Genomic DNA, 20081 nt, shown 5'->3' with positions numbered 1-20081 from the left:
TAGAAATCAGAGTCGTGCGTCACAGAGCTGCTTGGGACAAACCTCAACAAAAATCTGCATCTTAGAAGGAGATGTGTGACAGTCTCTTCCCCCTTCAGCTGCTTCGAGGTTGATGTGCAGTGGCAGAGACAGTCTGGGCTTACATGAAGGATTTCACAGGTAATTGCCTCCTTATCACTCGGCAAGAGATGTCTTGGTGTTTGTTGAAGAGTTCCAGCAATAAGGCATTCTGCCAAATGATTTTGAGAGTCTGCTCAGAGAACCACCCCACAGGACCAACCGTCTCCTTTACCTGCAGGATTTCCAGGATGCGACGTACTGATCACTGCCCGATGGACTTGTGGTCAAAGGTGTTTTGCTGTTTTCTTTCACAACTTTTTCCATGAGGGATAGGTGTTACGGAAAAGTTCAATAACATGGAACATTCACAGCAATGAGGCCAGGCCCATCCTTCCAAAAATCGGAGACAGGAAGAACCTCAGTTTGTAGTGATACTTGGTGTTTGCATAACAAGTGTCTATGAGCAGCTTGATGGAGCCACACACAAAAGTAACCATCAGAACAGGAGTGGCGTTGGGTACCTCACTCTCTTCCCCAACTACCGTTGACCTTATCCAGAGCTTACAACATGGTGTCCCCTGTGGAAATCATCCATCTTTGATCTCCAGGTGAAGTGGAAGATAGCTCAGGTGGCTGCACTGGCACAGGCTCGGGGAATAGCCCAGACTTGCACTACATACAACAACACTGACAGTGAGTATTGAACATCTGATGACCAGGTTTTTAACCACAGTAGAGAGGCATCAATGTTCCCATCAGGCCAGTTACTGCCTCACTTTGGCAGTACACTCATCTTACGTTTTAATGCATGACCTGGCCCCTCCGAACCATAAATCCAGCACGTTCAGGTAACCTGTATTGGTTGGCTCAGTTCCCAAAGAACACAGCCTCACTCTTGTCTCAATTTATCTTGGCTCCTGAGGCCAGTTCAAACTGGTCACAGATCCTCATGAGTCTGTGTGCTGAGAGTGGATCCAAGCAGAAAATAGTAACACCATCCACGTATAGGGAGGCTTTGACCTGCAGGCCTCCATTGCCTGGAATAGTCACCCTGTTCAGGTTCACATCCTTCCTGATGGAGTTGGCAAAAGGCTCTGTACAACACACAAACAAGGCAGGGGAGGGGGCAACCCTATCCGACTCCAGGTCTGATCGGTATGCTTTTTGATTCAAACCCATTGATTGAGACTGTATGACTGCAGGATCCAATTGTGGATTCCCTCCCAAAGACCATTTTGGAGTGCATATCCCTCATGTAGGTGTGCGATATCCTGTCAAAGGCAGTCTCTTTCTCCAGGCTGATGAGGCAAGTGTTCAGCCCCCGCCCCGCTTCCCCCCCCCCCCCCCCGCCAACCCCGTGCTGCGCATAGGTGATCGTGTCCCTGAGGAGCACAAGGCTCTTAAAGATCTTTCTGCTCGGTGCAGCACAGCTTTGGGTGGGGTGAATCACTGATCCCAGAGCAGACCTATCCTGGTTGATGAAGAACTTGGACAGGATTTTATAATCCATGTTCAACGGTGAAAGTGGTTGCCAATTTCTAATTTTTTCCCTCTCCCCTTTCTGCTTATAAATGAGGGTGGTGATACTTTTTCTTGTGGATTCATATATGCTACCTGCCAGAAGCATACTGTCATAGACCTTCAGCAGATCCTGGCCAATCAGTTCCCACAGAGCTGAATATAACTTAGCCAGTAAACTGTCACATCAAGGCGTTTTATTCTTCTCAAAGGACTCGAAGGCCTTCATTAGCTCACCCAGAGATAACCTTTGGTCCAGCCTCTCCCACATGCTGTTGGCAAAGAGCTGTGTGATAGAGGACTAGAATGACTGGGAGGCCGTGCTCTCTGTGGGCTGCATGTCATATAGTCTGGGATGAAAGGATATGCTGATCCTTAGGATATCAGACTGAGATGATGTTGCTGGGCATCTTCTTCCCTGAGGCTGTTGATCATAGAGCTCTCCCTGTGCACCTTCTGGAAGAAGAAATGTGGGCACGTCTCATTCTACTCCATGGAGTGGATCTTGGACTGCAAGATTATCTTGTAGCCCTCTGATGCAAAGAGTGAGACTTCCTGGCTCTTCACCTCCTGGAGATCCTCTGTAACATCAAACCTCATCACCTGCAGCAGGAATAGTTCTGCATGCTTCTCTGGAATTTAGACAGCTTTCCTTGTCTCTCTCATCTTCTGAACACCTTTGAGAATGACAAACCTCTTGATGTTCTCTTTGACTATTTCCCACCAGTCCACTGAAAACTCAAAGACGGGTTTCATGGTTCTCTGACGTGTGTAATCCCTTTTGAGCTTATGTGTTCTAGGGTCAACGGTTTCATGTTCAGCTTCCACATTGCCTTGCAGCCTGCTGGTTATTCTATAGGTGACAGTTAGCCAGCAGCAGGCAGTGGTCAGGGAAGAACACTGCCTTGACATTGGTAGATCTGACTTAAAACACTTGGGACACAATCAGGAAATCCATCCTTGAGCCGATACATCTGTCTGGTCATGACCAGGTGCTTCTATGTCGTGCTTTGTCTACAGGGAGCTGAAGATGACATATAGATTGGCATTTTTAACTGTTTCCACCAGGAATCCGGACGTGGTGTCAAAGATGCAGTTGTACTGTCCAGCCAGAATGATGGCCTGGGGGTTGACAGCAGCACTGGGAGCTGCTAAAGAATGGCCATCTGCTCACTCTTCAACACCAGAGTGTCAAGTTAATTTCTGTACATCTCTACAATGAGGCAGGCAACCATCATGTCCTTAAGCTTGGAGATGGTGAATTGTCTCCATGCAGCAGAACACTCAGGATGAGCGGCAATCATTACCCCCCAACCAAATCAAAGGCCTGTGGCCCACAAGCTCGACCATTTCCTATAGCTGCTGGGGTGTGGTATCCTGCACACCTGCAGAAACAAGAAGTCCACCTTGATGCTGGCCAAGTATGCCAATTACGTCATTGGCTTTATGTTATGTACTTTAATACTGACAATTTTTCAAAATCGTGTTTTAAGATTTTTAAGATTATCAAATCTCCAATGTCAGTTCTCCCATTGTCTTGTCACTGAGTGAGCTCGTGCATTCCTGTGATGTGGGTGAACTGTTGCAACATTGTACGGTTGAGGCAGGTGTCCTGTTCCTCCCTGGGACATTGTCAGGTGTTGTCAGGTCATGGATGAAGCCAGGAATGTCTTGTTCCTATTCTGACAGAGCTGCTGTTGTGCTCTGCTCCTTGTTCAGATTATTGCTGCTCCCAGTTGCCCAGAGCTATGGTGCAGTGTGTACTCCATGGTTCCCGATGACTGAAAGCTGGGTTTTACAGGGCCCCTTCGGCCAGCTGGCATTTCTGGACTGGGCGTAATCCTTTCCTCCCCTATGATGCTTTGTCCCTTTCTTTGTCTGTGGTCATCCCACTGCATATCTTCATTGCCAGAGGAGCTGCTGGTATGTTCTTCATGCAGCTCCTTTTTCCTTTTTGCTGTTGGCCAGGGGCGGTCCAGTTACTCTTCATCTATAACCACTCAATTCCATTATTGCCTTGTCCTCACTGACTCCAGTTTATCAGTTGGGGGTTGAGTTGGTTGTTGTCCCTTGTACTGGTGTCCTTGCTGGTCTTTCCCTCATTCTGGGTGACCCCCTTTTCAGTGGTCTTGCTGGAGGGTGGAACCTACTGTCTTTTGGGAACCCACGGCTTGCGTTGCCACTTCCTGCCATCTCAACATATGTGGCTCCCTCTCCTCAAGCAGTTGGTCTCTTCCCTACACAGGTTGCAGCTCTCAGACTCCTTACATTCCTTAGTCGGGACCCTTCTTTTTTACAGTTGCTGCTTAGGGTACGTAGCAGACTTCCACAGATCCAGGACACTCCATGGTGCTCTGCATATGTCAGGATGCCTTGGTTCCCTCCAGTCATGAAGCTGGATGTTAGGTGGAGGATGATGACAATAGGGAAGACTGCAAATGACTGGGACCTACCATGAGCTAGCTGACCCAGACAGGAATCTTTAGGCTGAAAGTGCTTGTGCAAACAAAGACCTCGGTTATGAAGGAACAAGGGTACTGAAGAAGTTTGTACTCACTGAAGCTTGGAGGAAGAAGTCTATCCCCCCTAAAGTTTGAAACATAATCCCAGCAAGCTGGGACATTAAGATATATTTAGGGCATGTTACTGAATGCAGGCTGGAATCAAAAAAGCCGACATACCTGAACAGCCCCTCATACCACAACTGTAACATACCATTAGAAACTAGAATTTTTGTCTCCCATCTCACTGGGGTCCTCTGCCTACTTTTCTAAAAACTCTGGATGAAGGCAGAAAAGTCTATCCTAACTTTTCTTAAACTCAATTTCAGCCAAACTTTTCAGGAAAATATCATTGTGTTCATAAAATATCCATGAATTAAAACATTCTTAAATTCAATTTCAAAACTGAACAATGAAAATATCAACACAACAATTTGACTTAAAGGAACCATTAACACTCGAGTGACTTATTTTTATCCAAGAAACAGATAATGCAAGTCAGGAAATTTCTTGGCTTAATACGCTCACACTGAGAGAAAGTGCCAGCCTTCATTATGTTTTCTTGCCTGGAGAGCCTGAAGAACATAAATAATTGTTTTAAATGAAGTCAAATACTTTTTGTCTTGCACTTATCAGGACTAGAAAGCAGGAAACAGACTTGAGCAAAAGGGACACAATTTATATGGCATCAGAAGAGTGTAGTGCTATCTTTGGCATGAAGGTGTAACAGGAACAGTTAACTGTCAATCGCAGTTCTCAAGTCAGCAGGTAAACTCTGATTGGTCAAGGTGCTGTGATGGGAATACACCAGAGACTCTTTGACTCATTTAGTTCCAAATGAAAATAGTGCAATAATATACAAGGTACTTCTGCCTACAAAAGAAGTGGGTGCTTGTTCATAAATGTAGCTTCTAACACTTGCAAATGCATAACACTGTGAGCCTGACTGATAATCTTAAATTGATTTCCATTGTAAATCTTAGCTTGATTCACGTTAGTTAATAAATGTTGTTCAAAATCACAAGTAAATTTGGACATAATGTTCTAAGGTTTGTAAGCATGGCTGACTAAGAATTGTTGTCATGCTGCCTGCTATGAATGGTCATCAGGATATGGTGTTTGATATTGTCTGTTAGTCATTTGGACATATCGCCTACATTTCTGGCATTAGAATATATCAAATTTCTCGTTTGTGTGGTAAGCAAAATGTCTTTTTGGCTTATCAGTAACATTCTTTGAGTGAAGAAGTTAATTGACGGGTATACTGCAGAGTAGCAGCATAAGACAGTCAGCTTCACCTGTCAAATTTGTAAGGCATCTTCTCCTTACAGCGGTTTTGAGGAAGGGTCACTCAATCTGAAGCGTTAATTCTGATTTCTCTCCACAGATGCTGCCAGACCTGCTGAGTTTTTCCAGCAATTTCTACTTTTGTAATCGGAGGTAAACTGGGCAAAGGTGGCGACCAGAGGCCCTTGTGTAATGTATACCAAGTGATGTTTTGACCACAGTAGCCTTTATCATGCAGGGTTGTTTGGAAATGCTCTATTCTTGAGGTTGCCAACAGAACTGATTTTGTAGCCAACTTGGAATTGCAGGAATTCCAATCCAGGTGTTGAATGTAAGTTTTCAGGAGATAGTAGTAGAGAATCCATGAGCCGATTTCTTAACTAATACATCAAGGAAAAGATGTGTGTTTGATTGTTCCATTTAAATGGTAAATTTAAGCACAGGATGGTGTTGTGTAAAGAAATTCTTTGAGGGAGCTGCTTAATTAAATATAGCAAATGTGTCATCTATGTATTGGAGATATGCAAAGGGTAGTAGGCTAATGGTCAGTCCATCAAAGATCTGCTTCTGCTGGTAACAAACAAACCAACAATGATGGCCCATTAAATCTTTGACGTGCTGCAGAATTTGATTTTTTTTTAAACCTTGATTTATGAAGTTCTTGGCAAAAGGGATCTGGCAGCAAAAATACAACCTTGAGCATTCCAGCGATCTGTTTTTAAGCAAAACCTTAATTAGGTTGTGTCTGAGGAAACAAGAGCCTTGAAATGGACACTCTGTTCTAAGCATAGTGTAAAAAGATGACTAAAGTAATCGCTCTTTCTAGTAACGAGATATTGAAAAGAAAAGCTGTGATAACTGTGGAAGACATAATGAAAGGATGCTGTACTCCCTCACCTGAAATGATTTGATGAACGTCCATAGCAATGTTCGGATTCCCTCACCTCGACTTAATAGCTTCACCAAACGCATCACCCGAAATAGACGGAAGAACGTAATGGAAATCCTAGAGTTTTCATCTGAATTCTGGAGTACCTTACAGAAAGTAACAGGTCACAAAACATAATGACAAATGGCAACTATTTGCAATACTTCAGCCAGTTCTCAGATTCAACAGCTTTCTGGTGACCTACAATTAAAAAGTCTTTGTTTACAATTTAATGTAAAACATAGCCAATAGCTAGTTATTAATTAGAACCAATAATGAATTTACCACCTAAGATAGCACTTGGCATTGTCTCTAATTTAGCATTTGGTGCAAAATCATATCAGACTGTTTAATTGTTATAACTGTACAGGACAGAATCAAGTAGCATCAGAAGAACTGATAATTAGAAATTATGTCACATACAGTTTTTTTATGACATAATACTAGGTGATGGTCCAACAGATTTATTTGAAAGAACAAGCTTTCAGAGCACTGCTCCTTGGTCAGATAGCTGGGTGAGGCAAGATCACAGGACACAGAATTTATAGTGAAAGATCAAAGAGTTATATAACTGATGTGATGTATTAAACAAACCTAGATTGTTGATAAATCTTCAATTACTTAGAATGGGGATACAGGTTTCGATTGATTAATGTGCAAATCCCAAAACTTCTTTCAAGTCACAGTCCTGAGATAACATAAGGTTTTATTAGCATGAAATAAAAGGTGACACCTCAGCTCAGACAATGCATTCAAGGTGTTAGAGTTTGTCTGTATCCCAACTTTGAGCCAGACTGATTTTATTTCCATAGTAGGAATTTATAAAATGTCACATCTTCTTCGGGTGACCATCCTACAAGGTGGACTTCGGGATATGTAACAATGCAGAGTTGCCAAGCAGAGGCGAATAGCCAAGCTTGGTACATATGAGGATGGCCTCAACAGAGATCTTGGGTTATTTTCACACGACAGATGACCCCACTAGACTGTACACTCTCACACAAACACACTCTTACACATGATCACACTCACACAGACCTCTCTCACTCACACACACACACACTCCCTCTATCTCCTACTCTCTCTCACACACTCTCTGCCCCTCTCCTTCTCTCTCTCACACACACACACACACTCTCCCTCTCTCTCTCTCACACACACACAATCTCCCTCTCTCTCACACACACAATCTCCCTCTCTCTCTCTCACACACACTCTCCCTCTCTCTCACACACACACTCTCCCTCTCTCTCTCACACACACTCTCCCTCTCTCTCTCACACACACTCTCCCTCTCTCTCTCACACACACTCTCCCTCTCTCTCTCACACACACTCTCCCTCTCTCTCCCACACACACTCTCCCTCTTTCTCGCACACACTCTCCCCCTCTCTCGCACACACACACTCCCCCACTCTCTCACACACACTTTCCCCCTCTCTCTCACACACACTTTCCCCCTCTCTCTCACATACACACTCTCCCTTCTCTCTCACACACACTCTCCCTCTCTCTCATACACATGCTCTCTCACCCTCTCACACACACAAACGCACTCTCACTGCCCTCACACACAAACGCACTCTCTCTCCCCCTCACACACAAACACTCTCTCTCAATCTCACACGCACACACCCGCGCTCTACCTCTCTCACACACATGCTCTCTCCCTCTCTCACACACACACGTTCTCTCCCTCTCTCACAGACACGCTTTCTCCCTCTGACACACCCACGCTTTCTCCCTCTCACACACCCACGCTCTCTCCCTCTCACACACACACTCACCCTCTCCCTCTCACACACACACTCACCCTCTCCCTCTCACACACACACTCACCCTCTCACATACACACACACACTCTCTCCCCCTCACATGTACGCTCTCTCCCACTCTCACACACATGCTCTCTCTCCCTCTCACACACACGCTCTCTCTCCCTCTCACGCACACGCTCTCTCTCCCTCTCACACACACGCTCTCTCCCCCTCTCACACAGACTTTCTCTCCCCCTCTCACACACACTCTCTCCCTCTCACACACACTCTCTCTCCCCCTCTCACACACACTCTCTCTCCCCCTCTCACACACACGCTCTCTCCCTCTCCCACACACTCTCTCCCCCTCTCACACACACGCTCTCTCCCTCTCACACACACGCTCTCTCCCTCTCACACACACGCTCTGTCTCCCTCTCACACACACGCTCTCTCTCCCTCTCACACACACACACTCTCTACCTGTCACACACACAGAGCCTCTCTCCATCTCACACACACACACGCTGTCTCCCTCTCACACACACTCTCTCTCCCTCTCACACACACGCTCTCTCTCCCTCTCACACACACGCTCTCTCTCCTCCTCTCACACACGCTCTCTCTCCCTCTCACACACGCTCTCTCTCCCTCTCACACACGCTCTCTCTCCCTCTCACACACGCTCTCTCTCCCTCTCACACACACGCTCTCCCCCCCTTTCACACACACGCTCTCTCCCTCTCACACACACGCTCTCTCCCCCTCTCACACACACGCTCTCTCCCCCTCTCACACACACGCTCTCCCCCCTTTCACACACACGCTCTCTCCCTCTCACACACACGCTCTCTCCCCCTCTCACACACACGCCCTCTCTCCCTCTCACACACGCTCTCTCTCCCTCTCACACACGCTCTCTCTCCCTCTCACACACGCTCTCTCTCCCTCTCACACACACGCTCTCCCCCCCTTTCACACACACGCTCTCTCCCTCTCACACACACGCTCTCTCCCCCTCTCACACACACGCTCTCTCCCCCTCTCACACACACGCTCTCCCCCCCTTTCACACACACGCTCTCTCCCTCTCACACACACGCTCTCTCCCCCTCTCACACACACGCTCTCTCCCCCTCTCACACACACTTTCTCTCCCCCTCTCACACACACTCTCTCCCTCTCACACACACACTCTCTCCCCCTCTCACACACACTCTCTCTCCCCCTCTCTCACACACTCTCTCTCCCCCTCTCACACACACTCTCTCCCCCCCTCTCACACACACTCTCTCTCCCCCTCTCACACACACGCTCTCCCCCCCTCTCACACACACGCTCTCCCCCCCTTTCACACACACGCTCTCCCCCCCTTTCACACACACGCTCTCCCCCCCTTTCACACACACGCTCTCTCCCTCTCACACACACGCTCTCTCTCCCTCTCACACACACGCTCTCTCCCCCTCTCACACACACGCTCTCTCCCCCTCTCACACACACGCTCTCTCCCCCTCTCACACACACGCTCTCTCCCCCTCTCACACACACGCTCTCTCCCCCTCTCACACACACTTTCTCTCCCCCTCTCACACACACTCTCTCCCTCTCACACACACTCTCTCCCTCTCACACACACTCTCTCTCCCCCTCTCACACACACTCTCTCTCCCCCTCTCACACACACGCTCTCTCCCTCTCCCACACACTCTCTCCCCCTCTCACACACACGCTCTCTCCCTCTCACACACACGCTCTCTCTCCCTTTCACACACACACACTCTCTACCTGTCACACACACAGAGCCTCTCCATCTCACACACACACACGCTCTCCCCTCTTACACACACGCTGTCTCCCTCTCACACACACTCTCTCTCCCTCTCACACACGCGCTCTCCCTCTCACACACACGCTCTCTCTCCCTCTCACACACACGCTCTCCCCCCCTCTCACACACGCTCTCTCTCCCTCTCACACACACGGTCCCTCCCTCACACACACACACGGTCTCTCCCTCACACACACACACGCTCACTCCCTCTCACACACACAGGCTCCCTCGCTCTCACATACACGCTCCATCTCCCTCTCACACACACGCTCCCTCTTCCTCTCACACACACACGCTCTCTCTCTCTCTCACACACACACACACTCTCTCCCTGTCACACACGCAGACAATCTCTCCATCTCACACACACTCTCCCTCTCACACGTACGCACTCTCCCTCTCACACGTACGCTCTCTCCCCCTCACACACACGCTCTCTCCCCCTCACACACACGCTCTCTCCCCCTCACACACACGCACTCTCCCCCTCACACACACGCACTCTCCCCCTCACACACACGCACTCTCCCCCTCACACACACGCTCTCTTCCCCTCACACACACGCTGTCTTCCCCTCACACACACGCTCTCTCCCTCTCACACACACACACTCTCTCCCTGTCACACACACAGAGCCTCTCTCCATCTCTCACACACACTCTCCCTCTCACACACACGCTCTCTCTCCCACGCTCACACACATGCTCTCTCTCCCTCTCACATACACGCTCTCTCCCTCTCACACACACACACTCTCCCCCTCTCACACACACACACTCTCCCCCTCTCACACACACACTCTCCCCCTCTCACACACACACTCTCCCCCTCTCACACACACACTCTCCCCTCTCACACACACACTCCTCCTCTCACACACACACTGTCCCTCTCACACACACACTGTCCCTCTCTCACACGCACTCTCCCTTTCCCTCTCTCACACACTCTCTCCCCCTCCCCCTCTCCCACACACTCTCCCCCTCCCCCTCTCCCACACACTCTCCCCCTCCCCCTCTCACACACACTCTCCCCCTCCCCCTCACACACACACTCTCCCCTCTCACACACACACTCCTCCTCTCACACACACACTGTCCCTCTCACACACACACTGTCCCTCTCTCACACGCACTCTCCCTTTCCCTCTCTCACACACTCTCTCCCCCTCCCCCTCTCCCACACACTCTCCCCCTCCCCCTCTCCCACACACTCTCCCCCTCCCCCTCTCACACACACTCTCCCCCTCCCCCTCTCACACACACACTCTCCCCCTCCCCCTCTCACACACTCTCTCCCCCTCCCCCTCTCCCACACACTCTCCCCCTCCCCCTCTCACACACACACTCTCCCCCTCCCCCTCTCACAGACACTCACCCCCTCCCCCCTCACACACTCTCTCCCCCTCTCCCACACACACTCTCCCCCTCTCACACACACACTCTCCCCTCTCACACACACACTCTCCCCTCTCACACACACACTCCCCCTCTCACACACTCTCTCCCCCTCCCCCTCTCCCACACACTCTCCCCCTCCCCCTTTCACACACACTCTCCCCCTCCCCCTCTCACACACACTCTCCCCCTCCCCCTCTCACACACACTCTCCCCCTCCCCCTCTCACACACACTCTCCCCCTTCCCTTTCCCCTCTCACACACACTCTCCCCCTCCCCCTCTCACACACACTCTCCCCCCTCTCACACACACACTCCCTCCCCCCTCACACACACTCCCCCTCTCACACACTCTCTCCCCCTCCCCCTCTCCCACACACTCTCCCCCTCCCCCTTTCACACACACTCTCCCCCTCCCCCACTCACACACACTCTCCCTCTCCCCCTCTCATACTCTCACTCTCCCCCTCTCACACACACTCTTCACCTCTCACACAGTCTTCCTCTCCCCTTCTCACACGCACTCTCCCTTTCCCCCTCTCACACACACTCTCCCTCTCCCCCTCGCACACACACTCTCCCTCTCCCCCTCTCACACACACCCTCTCTCTCCCCCTCTCACACACACTCTCCCTCTCCCCCTCTCACACACACTCTTCCCCCTCACACACACTCTCCCTCTCCCCCTCTCACACACACTCTTCCCCTCTCACACACACTCTCCCTCTCCCCCTCTCACACACACTCTTCTCCTCTCACATACACTCTCTCTCACACACACCCTCTCACTCCCTCTCACACACACACACACACACCCTCTCTCTCTCACACACACACACCCTCTCTTCTCACACACACACACCCTCTCTCTCTCACACACACACGCTGTCTCTCTCTCACACACACACGCTGTCTCTCTCTCACACACACACACACCCTCTCTCTCTCACACACACCCTCTCTCTCACACACACACACCCTCTCTCTCACACACACACACCCTCTCTCTCACACACACACACCCTCTCTCTCTCTCACATACTCTCCACTTCTCTCTCTCTCTCACACACTCTCCCCTTCTCTGTCTCTCACACACTCTCCCCTTCTCTGTCTCTCACACACTCTCCCCTTCTCTCTCTTTCACACACACTCCCCCTCTCTCGCACACACACTCTCCCCCACTCTCTCACACACTCCCTCTCCCTCTCTCGCGCACTCTCCCTCTCCCTCTCTCACGCACTCTTCCCCTCTCTGTCACACACACTCTCCTCCTCTCTCGCACACACACTCACCCCTTCTCTCTCGCACACACTCACCTCTTCTCTCTCTCTCTCACACACTCTCCCCTTCTCTCTCTCTCACACACTCTCCCCTTCTCTCTCTCTCTCTCACACTCTCCCCTTCTCTCTCTCTCTCACAGACACTCTCCCTCCCTCTCTCTCTCTCACAGACACACTCCCTCTCTCTCTCTCACAGACACACTCCCTCTCTCTCTCTCACAGACACTTTCCCTCTCTCTCACACAAACATACTCCCTCTCTCACACACACTCTCCCTCTCACTCTCTCACACACACTCTCCCTCTCTTTCACACACTCTCCCCTTCTCTCTCTCTCACACACTCTCCCCCTCTCTCACAGACACTCTCCCTTCTCTCTCACACACTCTCCCCTTTTCTGTCTCTCACACACTCTCCCTCTCTCTCTCACACACTCTCCCTCTCTCTCTCTCTCACACAGACTCCCCCTCTCTCTCTCTCACACAGACTCCCCCTTTCTCTCTCTCACACAGACACTCTCCCTCCCTCTCTCTCACAGACACTTTCCCTCTCTCTCACACAAACATTCTCCCTCTCTCTCTCACACACACTCTCCCTCTCTCTCACACACACACTCTCCCTCTCTCTCTCTCACACACACTCTCCCTCTCTCTCTCTCACACACACTCTCCCTCTCTCTCTCTCACACACACTCTCCCTCTCTCTCACACACTCTCCCCTTCTCTCTCTCTCTCACACACTCCCCTTCTCTCTGTCTCTCAAACACGATTCCCTTCTCTCTCTTTCACACACTCTCCCTCTCTCTCGCATACACACTCTCCCCCTCTCTCTCACACACTCTCCCCTTTTCTGTCTCTCACACACTCTCCCTCTCTCTCTCTCTCACACTGACTCCCCCTCTCTCTCTCTCTCACACACACACTCTCCCTTCTCTCTCACACAGACTCCCCCTCTCTCTCTCTCTCACAGACACTCTCCCTCCCTCTCTCTCACAGACACTCTCCCTCTCTCTCACACACACACACAATCTCCCTCTCTCTCACACACACACACAATCTCCCTCTCTCTCACACACACAATCTCCCTCTCTCTCTCTCACACACACACTCTCCCTCTCTCTCTCACACACACACTCTCCCTCTCTCTCTCACACACACACTCTCCCTCTCTCTCTCACACACACTCTCCCTCTCTCTCTCACACACACTCTCCCTCTCTCTCTCACACACACTCTCCCTCTCTCTCTCACACACACTCTCCCTCTCTCTCGCATACGCACTCTCCCCCTCTCTCTCACACACACTCTCCCCCTCTCTCTCACACACTCTCCCCTTTTCTGTCTCTCACACACTCTCCCTCTCTCTCTCTCTCACACTGACTCCCCCTCTCTCTCTCTCTCACACACACTCTCCCTTCTCTCTCACACAGACTCCCCCTCTCTCTCTCTCTCTCACAGACACTCTCCCTCCCTCTCTCTCACAGACACTCTCCCTCTCTCTCACACACACACAATCTCCCTCTCTCTCACACACACAATCTCCCTCTCTCTCTCTCACACACACACTCTCCCTCTCTCTCTCACACACACTCTCCCTCTCTCTCTCACACACACTCTCCCTCTCTCTCTCACACACACTCTCCCTCTCTCTCTCACACACACTCTCCCTCTTTCTCGCACACACTCTCCCCCTCTCTCGCACACACACTCTCCCCCACTCTCTCACACACACTTTCCCCCTCTCTCTCACACACACTTTCCCCCTCTCTCTCACATACACACTCTCCCTTCTCTCTCACACACACTCTCCCTCTCTCTCATACACATGCTCTCTCACCCTCTCACACACACGCTCTCTCCCCCCTTACACACACAAACGCACTCTCACTGCCCTCACACACAAACGCACTCTCTCTCCCCCTCACACACAAACACTCTCTCTCAATCTCACACGCACACACCCGCGCTCTCCCTCTCTCACACACATGCTCTCTCCCTCTCTCACACACACGTTCTCTCCCTCTCTCACAGACACGCTTTCTCCCTCTGACACACCCACGCTTTCTCCCTCTCACACACCCACGCTCTCTCCCTCTCACACACACACTCACCCTCTCCCTCTCACACACACACTCACCCTCTCCCTCTCACACACACACTCACCCTCTCACATACACACACACACTCTCTCCCCCTCACACGTACGCTCTCTCCCACTCTCACACACATGCTCTCTCTCCCTCTCACACACACGCTCTCTCTCCCTCTCACGCACACGCTCTCTCTCCCTCTCACGCACACGCTCTCTCTCCCTCTCACACACACGCTCTCTCCCCCTCTCACACAGACTTTCTCTCCCCCTCTCACACACACTCTCTCCCTCTCACACACACTCTCTCTCCCCCTCTCACACACACGCTCTCTCCCTCTCCCACACACTCTCTCCCCCTCTCACACACACGCTCTCTCCCTCTCACACACACGCTCTCTCCCTCTCACACACACGCTCTCTCCCTCTCACACACACGCTCTGTCTCCCTCTCACACACACGCTCTCTCTCCCTCTCACACACACACACACTCTCTACCTGTCACACACACGCTCTCTCTCCCTCTCACACACACACACTCTCTACCTGTCACACACACAGAGCCTCTCTCCATCTCACACACACACACACGCTGTCTCCCTCTCACACACACACACACGCTGTCTCCCTCTCACACACACTCTCTCCCTCTCACACACACGCTCTCTCTCCCTCTCACACACACACACTCTCTACCTGTCACACACACAGAGCCTCTCTCCATCTCACACACACACACACGCTGTCTCCCTCTCACACACACTCTCTCCCTCTCACACACACTCTCTCTCCCTCTCACACACACGCTCTCTCCTCCTCTCACACACGCTCTCTCTCCCTCTCACACACACGCTCTCCCCCCCTTTCACACACACGCTCTCTCCCTCTCACACACACGCTCTCTCTCCCTCTCACACACACGCTCTCTCCCCCTCTCACACACACGCTCTCTCCCCCTCTCACACACACGCTCTCTCCCCCTCTCACACACACGCTCTCCCCCCCTTTCACACACACGCTCTCTCCCTCTCACACACACGCTCTCTCCCCCTCTCACACACACGCTCTCTCTCCCTCTCACACACACGCTCTCCCCCCCTTTCACACACACGCTCTCCCCCCCTTTCACACACACGCTCTCTCCCTCTCACACACACGCTCTCTCCCCCTCTCACACACACGCTCTCTCCCCCTCTCACACACACGCTCTCCCCCCCTTTCACACACACGCTCTCTCCCTCTCACACACACGCTCTCTCCCTCTCACACACACGCTCTCTCCCCCTCTCACACACACTTTCTCTCCCCCTCTCACACACACTTTCTCTCCCCCTCTCACACACACTTTCTCTCCCCCTCTCACACACACTTTCTCTCCCCCTCTCACACACACTTTCTCTCCCCCTCACACACACACTCTCTCCCCCCCTCTCACACACACGCTCTCCCCCGCTTTCACACACACGCTCTCCCCCCCTTTCACACACACGCTCTCCCCCCCTTTCACACACACGCTCTCCCCCCCTTTCACACACACGCTCTCCCCCCCTTTCACACACACGCTCTCTCCCTATCACACACACGCTCTCTCCCCCTCTCACACACACGCTCTCTCCCCCTCTCACACACACGCTCTCTCCCCCTCTCACACACACGCTCTCTCCCCCTCTCACACACACTTTCTCTCCCCCTCTCACACACACTCTCTCCCTCTCACACACACTCTCTCTCCCCCTCTCACACACTCTCTCTCTCCCCCTCTCACACACACGCTCTCTCCCTCTCCCACACACTCTCCCCCCCTCTCACACATGCTCTCTCCCTCTCACACACACGCTCTCTCCCTCTCACACACACACTCTCTACCTGTCACACACACAGAGCCTCTCTCCATCTCACACACACACACGCTCTCCCCTCTTACACACACGCTGTCTCCCTCTCACACACACTCTCTCTCCCTCTCACACACGCGCTCTCCCTCTCACACACACGCTCTCTCTCCCTCTCAAACACGCTATCTCTCCCTCTCACACACACAGTCTCTCCCCCTCTCACACACACACGCTCTCTCCCCTCACACACACACGCTCTCTCCCTCTCACACACACACGCTCCCTCCCTCTCACACACACACGGTCTCTCCCTCACACACACGCACGCTCACTCCCTCTCACACACACAGGCTCCCTCGCTCTCACATACACGCTCCATCTCCCTCTCACACACACGCTCCCTCTTCCTCTCACACACACACGCTCTCTCCCCACTCACACACACAAACGCGCTCTCTCCCCCCCCCACACACACACAAACACTCTCTCTCAATCTCACACACACTCTCCCCCTCACACGTACGCTCTCTCCCCCTCACACACACGCTCTCACCCCCTCTCAGACACACATCTCTCTCCCTCTCACACACACGCGCTCTCCCCCTCACACACACACACGCTCTCTCCCCCTCACACACACACACTCTCTCTCCATCTCTCTCACACACACACACTCTCTCCCTGTCACACACGCAGACAATCTCTCCATCTCACACACACTCTCCCTCTCACACGTACGCACTCTCCCTCTCACACGTATGCTCTCTCCCCCTCACACACACGCTCTCTCCCCCTCACACACACGTTCTCTCCCCCTCACACACACGCTCTCTCCCCCTCACACACACGCACTCTCCCCCTCACACACACGCACTCTCCCCCTCACACACACGCACTCTCCCCCTCACACACACGCACTCTCCCCCTCACACACACGCTCTCTTCCCCTCACACACACGCTGTCTTCCCCTCACACACACGCTCTCTCCCTCTCACACACACACACTCTCTCCCTGTCACACACACAGAGCCTCTCTCCATCTCACACACACACTCTCCCTCTCACACACACGCTCTCTCTCCCACGCTCACACACATGCTCTCTCTCCCTCTCACATACACTCTCTCTCCCTCTCACACACACGATCCCTCTCCCTCTCACACACACGCTCTCTCCCTCTCACACACACGCTCTCTCCCTCTCACACACACGCTCTCTCCCCCTCACACACACGCATCTCTCTCACTCACACGCTCTCTCCCTCTCACACACACGCTCTCTCCCTCTCACACACACGCTCTCACCCTCTCACACACACGCTCTCTCCCTTTCACACACACAAACATTCTCTCCCTCTCACACACACACTCTCTCTCCCTCTCACACACACACTCTCTCCCTGTCACACACACACACTCTCTCCCTGTCACACACACAGACACTCTCTCCATCTCTCTCTCATACACACACACACACACTCTCCCTTTCTCACACGCACACACACTCTCTCCCTTTCTCACACACACACACTCTCTCCCTGTCACACACACAGAGCGTCTCTCCATCTCACACTCACACTCTCCCCCTCACACGTACGCTCTCTCCCTCTCACACACACGCTCCCTCTCCCTCTCACACACACGCTCCCTCTCCCTCTCACACACACACGCTCTCTCCCCCCCCACACACACACAAACACTCTCTGTCAATCTCACACACATTCTCTCCTCTCACACACCACACACACACACTCTCTCCCTGTCACACACACAGAGCGTCTCTCCATCTCACACACACAAACACACACACTCTCCCCCCTCACACGTACGCTCTCTCCCCCTCACACACACGCTCTCTCCCCCTCACACACACACACACTCACTCCCCCTCACACACACACACACTCACTCCCCCTCTCACACACACTCTCTCTCCCCCTCTCACACACACAAATTCTTCTCCCTCTCATACATACACACTCTCTCTCTCTCACACACACACGCTCTCGCCCACTCACACACACGCTCTCCCCCTCTCACACACACTCTCTCTCCCCCTCCACACACACGATCTCTCCCTCTCACACACACACAATCTCTCCCCCTCACACACACACGCTCACTCCCTCTCACACACACACGATCTCTCCCCCTCACACACACACGTTCTCTCCCCTCACACACACACGCTCTCTCCCTCTCACACACACGCGCTCTCCCTTTCACACACACACACGCACACTCCCTCTCACACACACACGCTCTCTCCCCCTCACACACACACACGCTCTCTCCCCCTCACACACATTTTCTACCTAACACACACACACACACTCTCTCCCTGTCACAAACACAGAGCCTCTCTCCCTCTCTCACACACACACACACACACTTTCCCCCTCACACGTACACTCTCTTCCCCTCTCACACACGCTCTCTCCTCCTCTCACACACATGTTCTCTCCCTCTCACACACACGCTCTCTCCCTCTCCCTCTCACACACGCGCTCTCCCCCTCTCAAAAACACACGCCCTCTCCCCCCCAACAAACACACACACTCTCACTCAATCTCATACACATTCTCTCCTCTCACACACACACGCTCGCTCCCTCTCTCACACACGCTCCCTCTCTCTCACACACACACGTTTCCTCTCCCTCTCACACACACGCTCTCTCCCTCTCACACACACACTCTCTCCCTCTCACACACACACTCTCTCCCTCTCACACACACACACTCTCCCTGTCACACACACAGAGCCTCTCTCCCTCTAACACACACACACACAGACACACACTTTCCCCCTCACACGTACACTCTCTCCACCTCTCACACACACACGCTCTCTCACCCCCCCCACACACACACAAACACTCTCTCTCAATCTCACACACATTCTCTCCTCTCACACACACACTCTCTCCCCCTCTCACACACACTCTCTCTCCCCCTCTCACACACACGCTCTCCCCCCGCTTTCACACACACGCTCTCCCCCCCTTTCACACACACGCTCTCCCCCCTTTCACACACACGCTCTCCCCCCCTTTCACACACACGCTCTCCCCCCCTTTCACACACACGCTCTCTCCCTATCACACACACGCTCTCTCCCCCTCTCACACACACGCTCTCTCCCCCTCTCACACACACGCTCTCTCCCCCTCTCACACACACGCTCTCTCCCCCCTCTCACACACACGCTCTCTCCCCCTCTCACACACACTCTCTCCCTCTCACACACACTCTCTCTCCCCCTCTCACACACACGCTCTCCCCCCCCTTTCACACACACGCTCTCCCCCCTTTCACACACACGCTCTCCCCCCTTTCACACACACGCTCTCCCCCCCTTTCACACACACGCTCTCCCCCCCTTTCACACACACGCTCTCTCCCTATCACACACACGCTCTCTCCCCCTCTCACACACACGCTCTCTCCCCCTCTCACACACACGCTCTCTCCCCCTCTCACACACACGCTCTCTCCCCCTCTCACACACACGCTCTCTCCCCCTCTCACACACACTCTCTCCCTCTCACACACACTCTCTCTCCCCCTCTCACACACTCTCTCTCTCCCCCTCT

General features: G+C 52.4%; 1 protein-coding gene across 1 annotated transcript in view; it reads right to left on the bottom strand.

The window, feature by feature from the left end:
- The window catches only part of LOC140458125 (voltage-dependent L-type calcium channel subunit alpha-1C-like), a 151593-nt gene extending 145194 nt beyond the window's left edge, over positions 1–6399 (bottom strand). The window contains exon 1 of the mRNA XM_072552232.1: positions 6264–6399. Within this exon, the coding sequence (XP_072408333.1) occupies positions 6264–6338 (75 nt within the window). The 5' untranslated portion in view covers positions 6339–6399. The remainder of the gene's footprint in view (positions 1–6263) is intronic.
- Between the last annotated feature and the right edge of the window lie 13682 nt (positions 6400–20081).

This window comes from Chiloscyllium punctatum, chromosome 32, assembly GCF_047496795.1.
Source record: "Chiloscyllium punctatum isolate Juve2018m chromosome 32, sChiPun1.3, whole genome shotgun sequence".
Taxonomy (NCBI): domain Eukaryota; kingdom Metazoa; phylum Chordata; class Chondrichthyes; order Orectolobiformes; family Hemiscylliidae; genus Chiloscyllium; species Chiloscyllium punctatum.
This window is presented reverse-complemented; position numbering and strand designations above follow the sequence as displayed.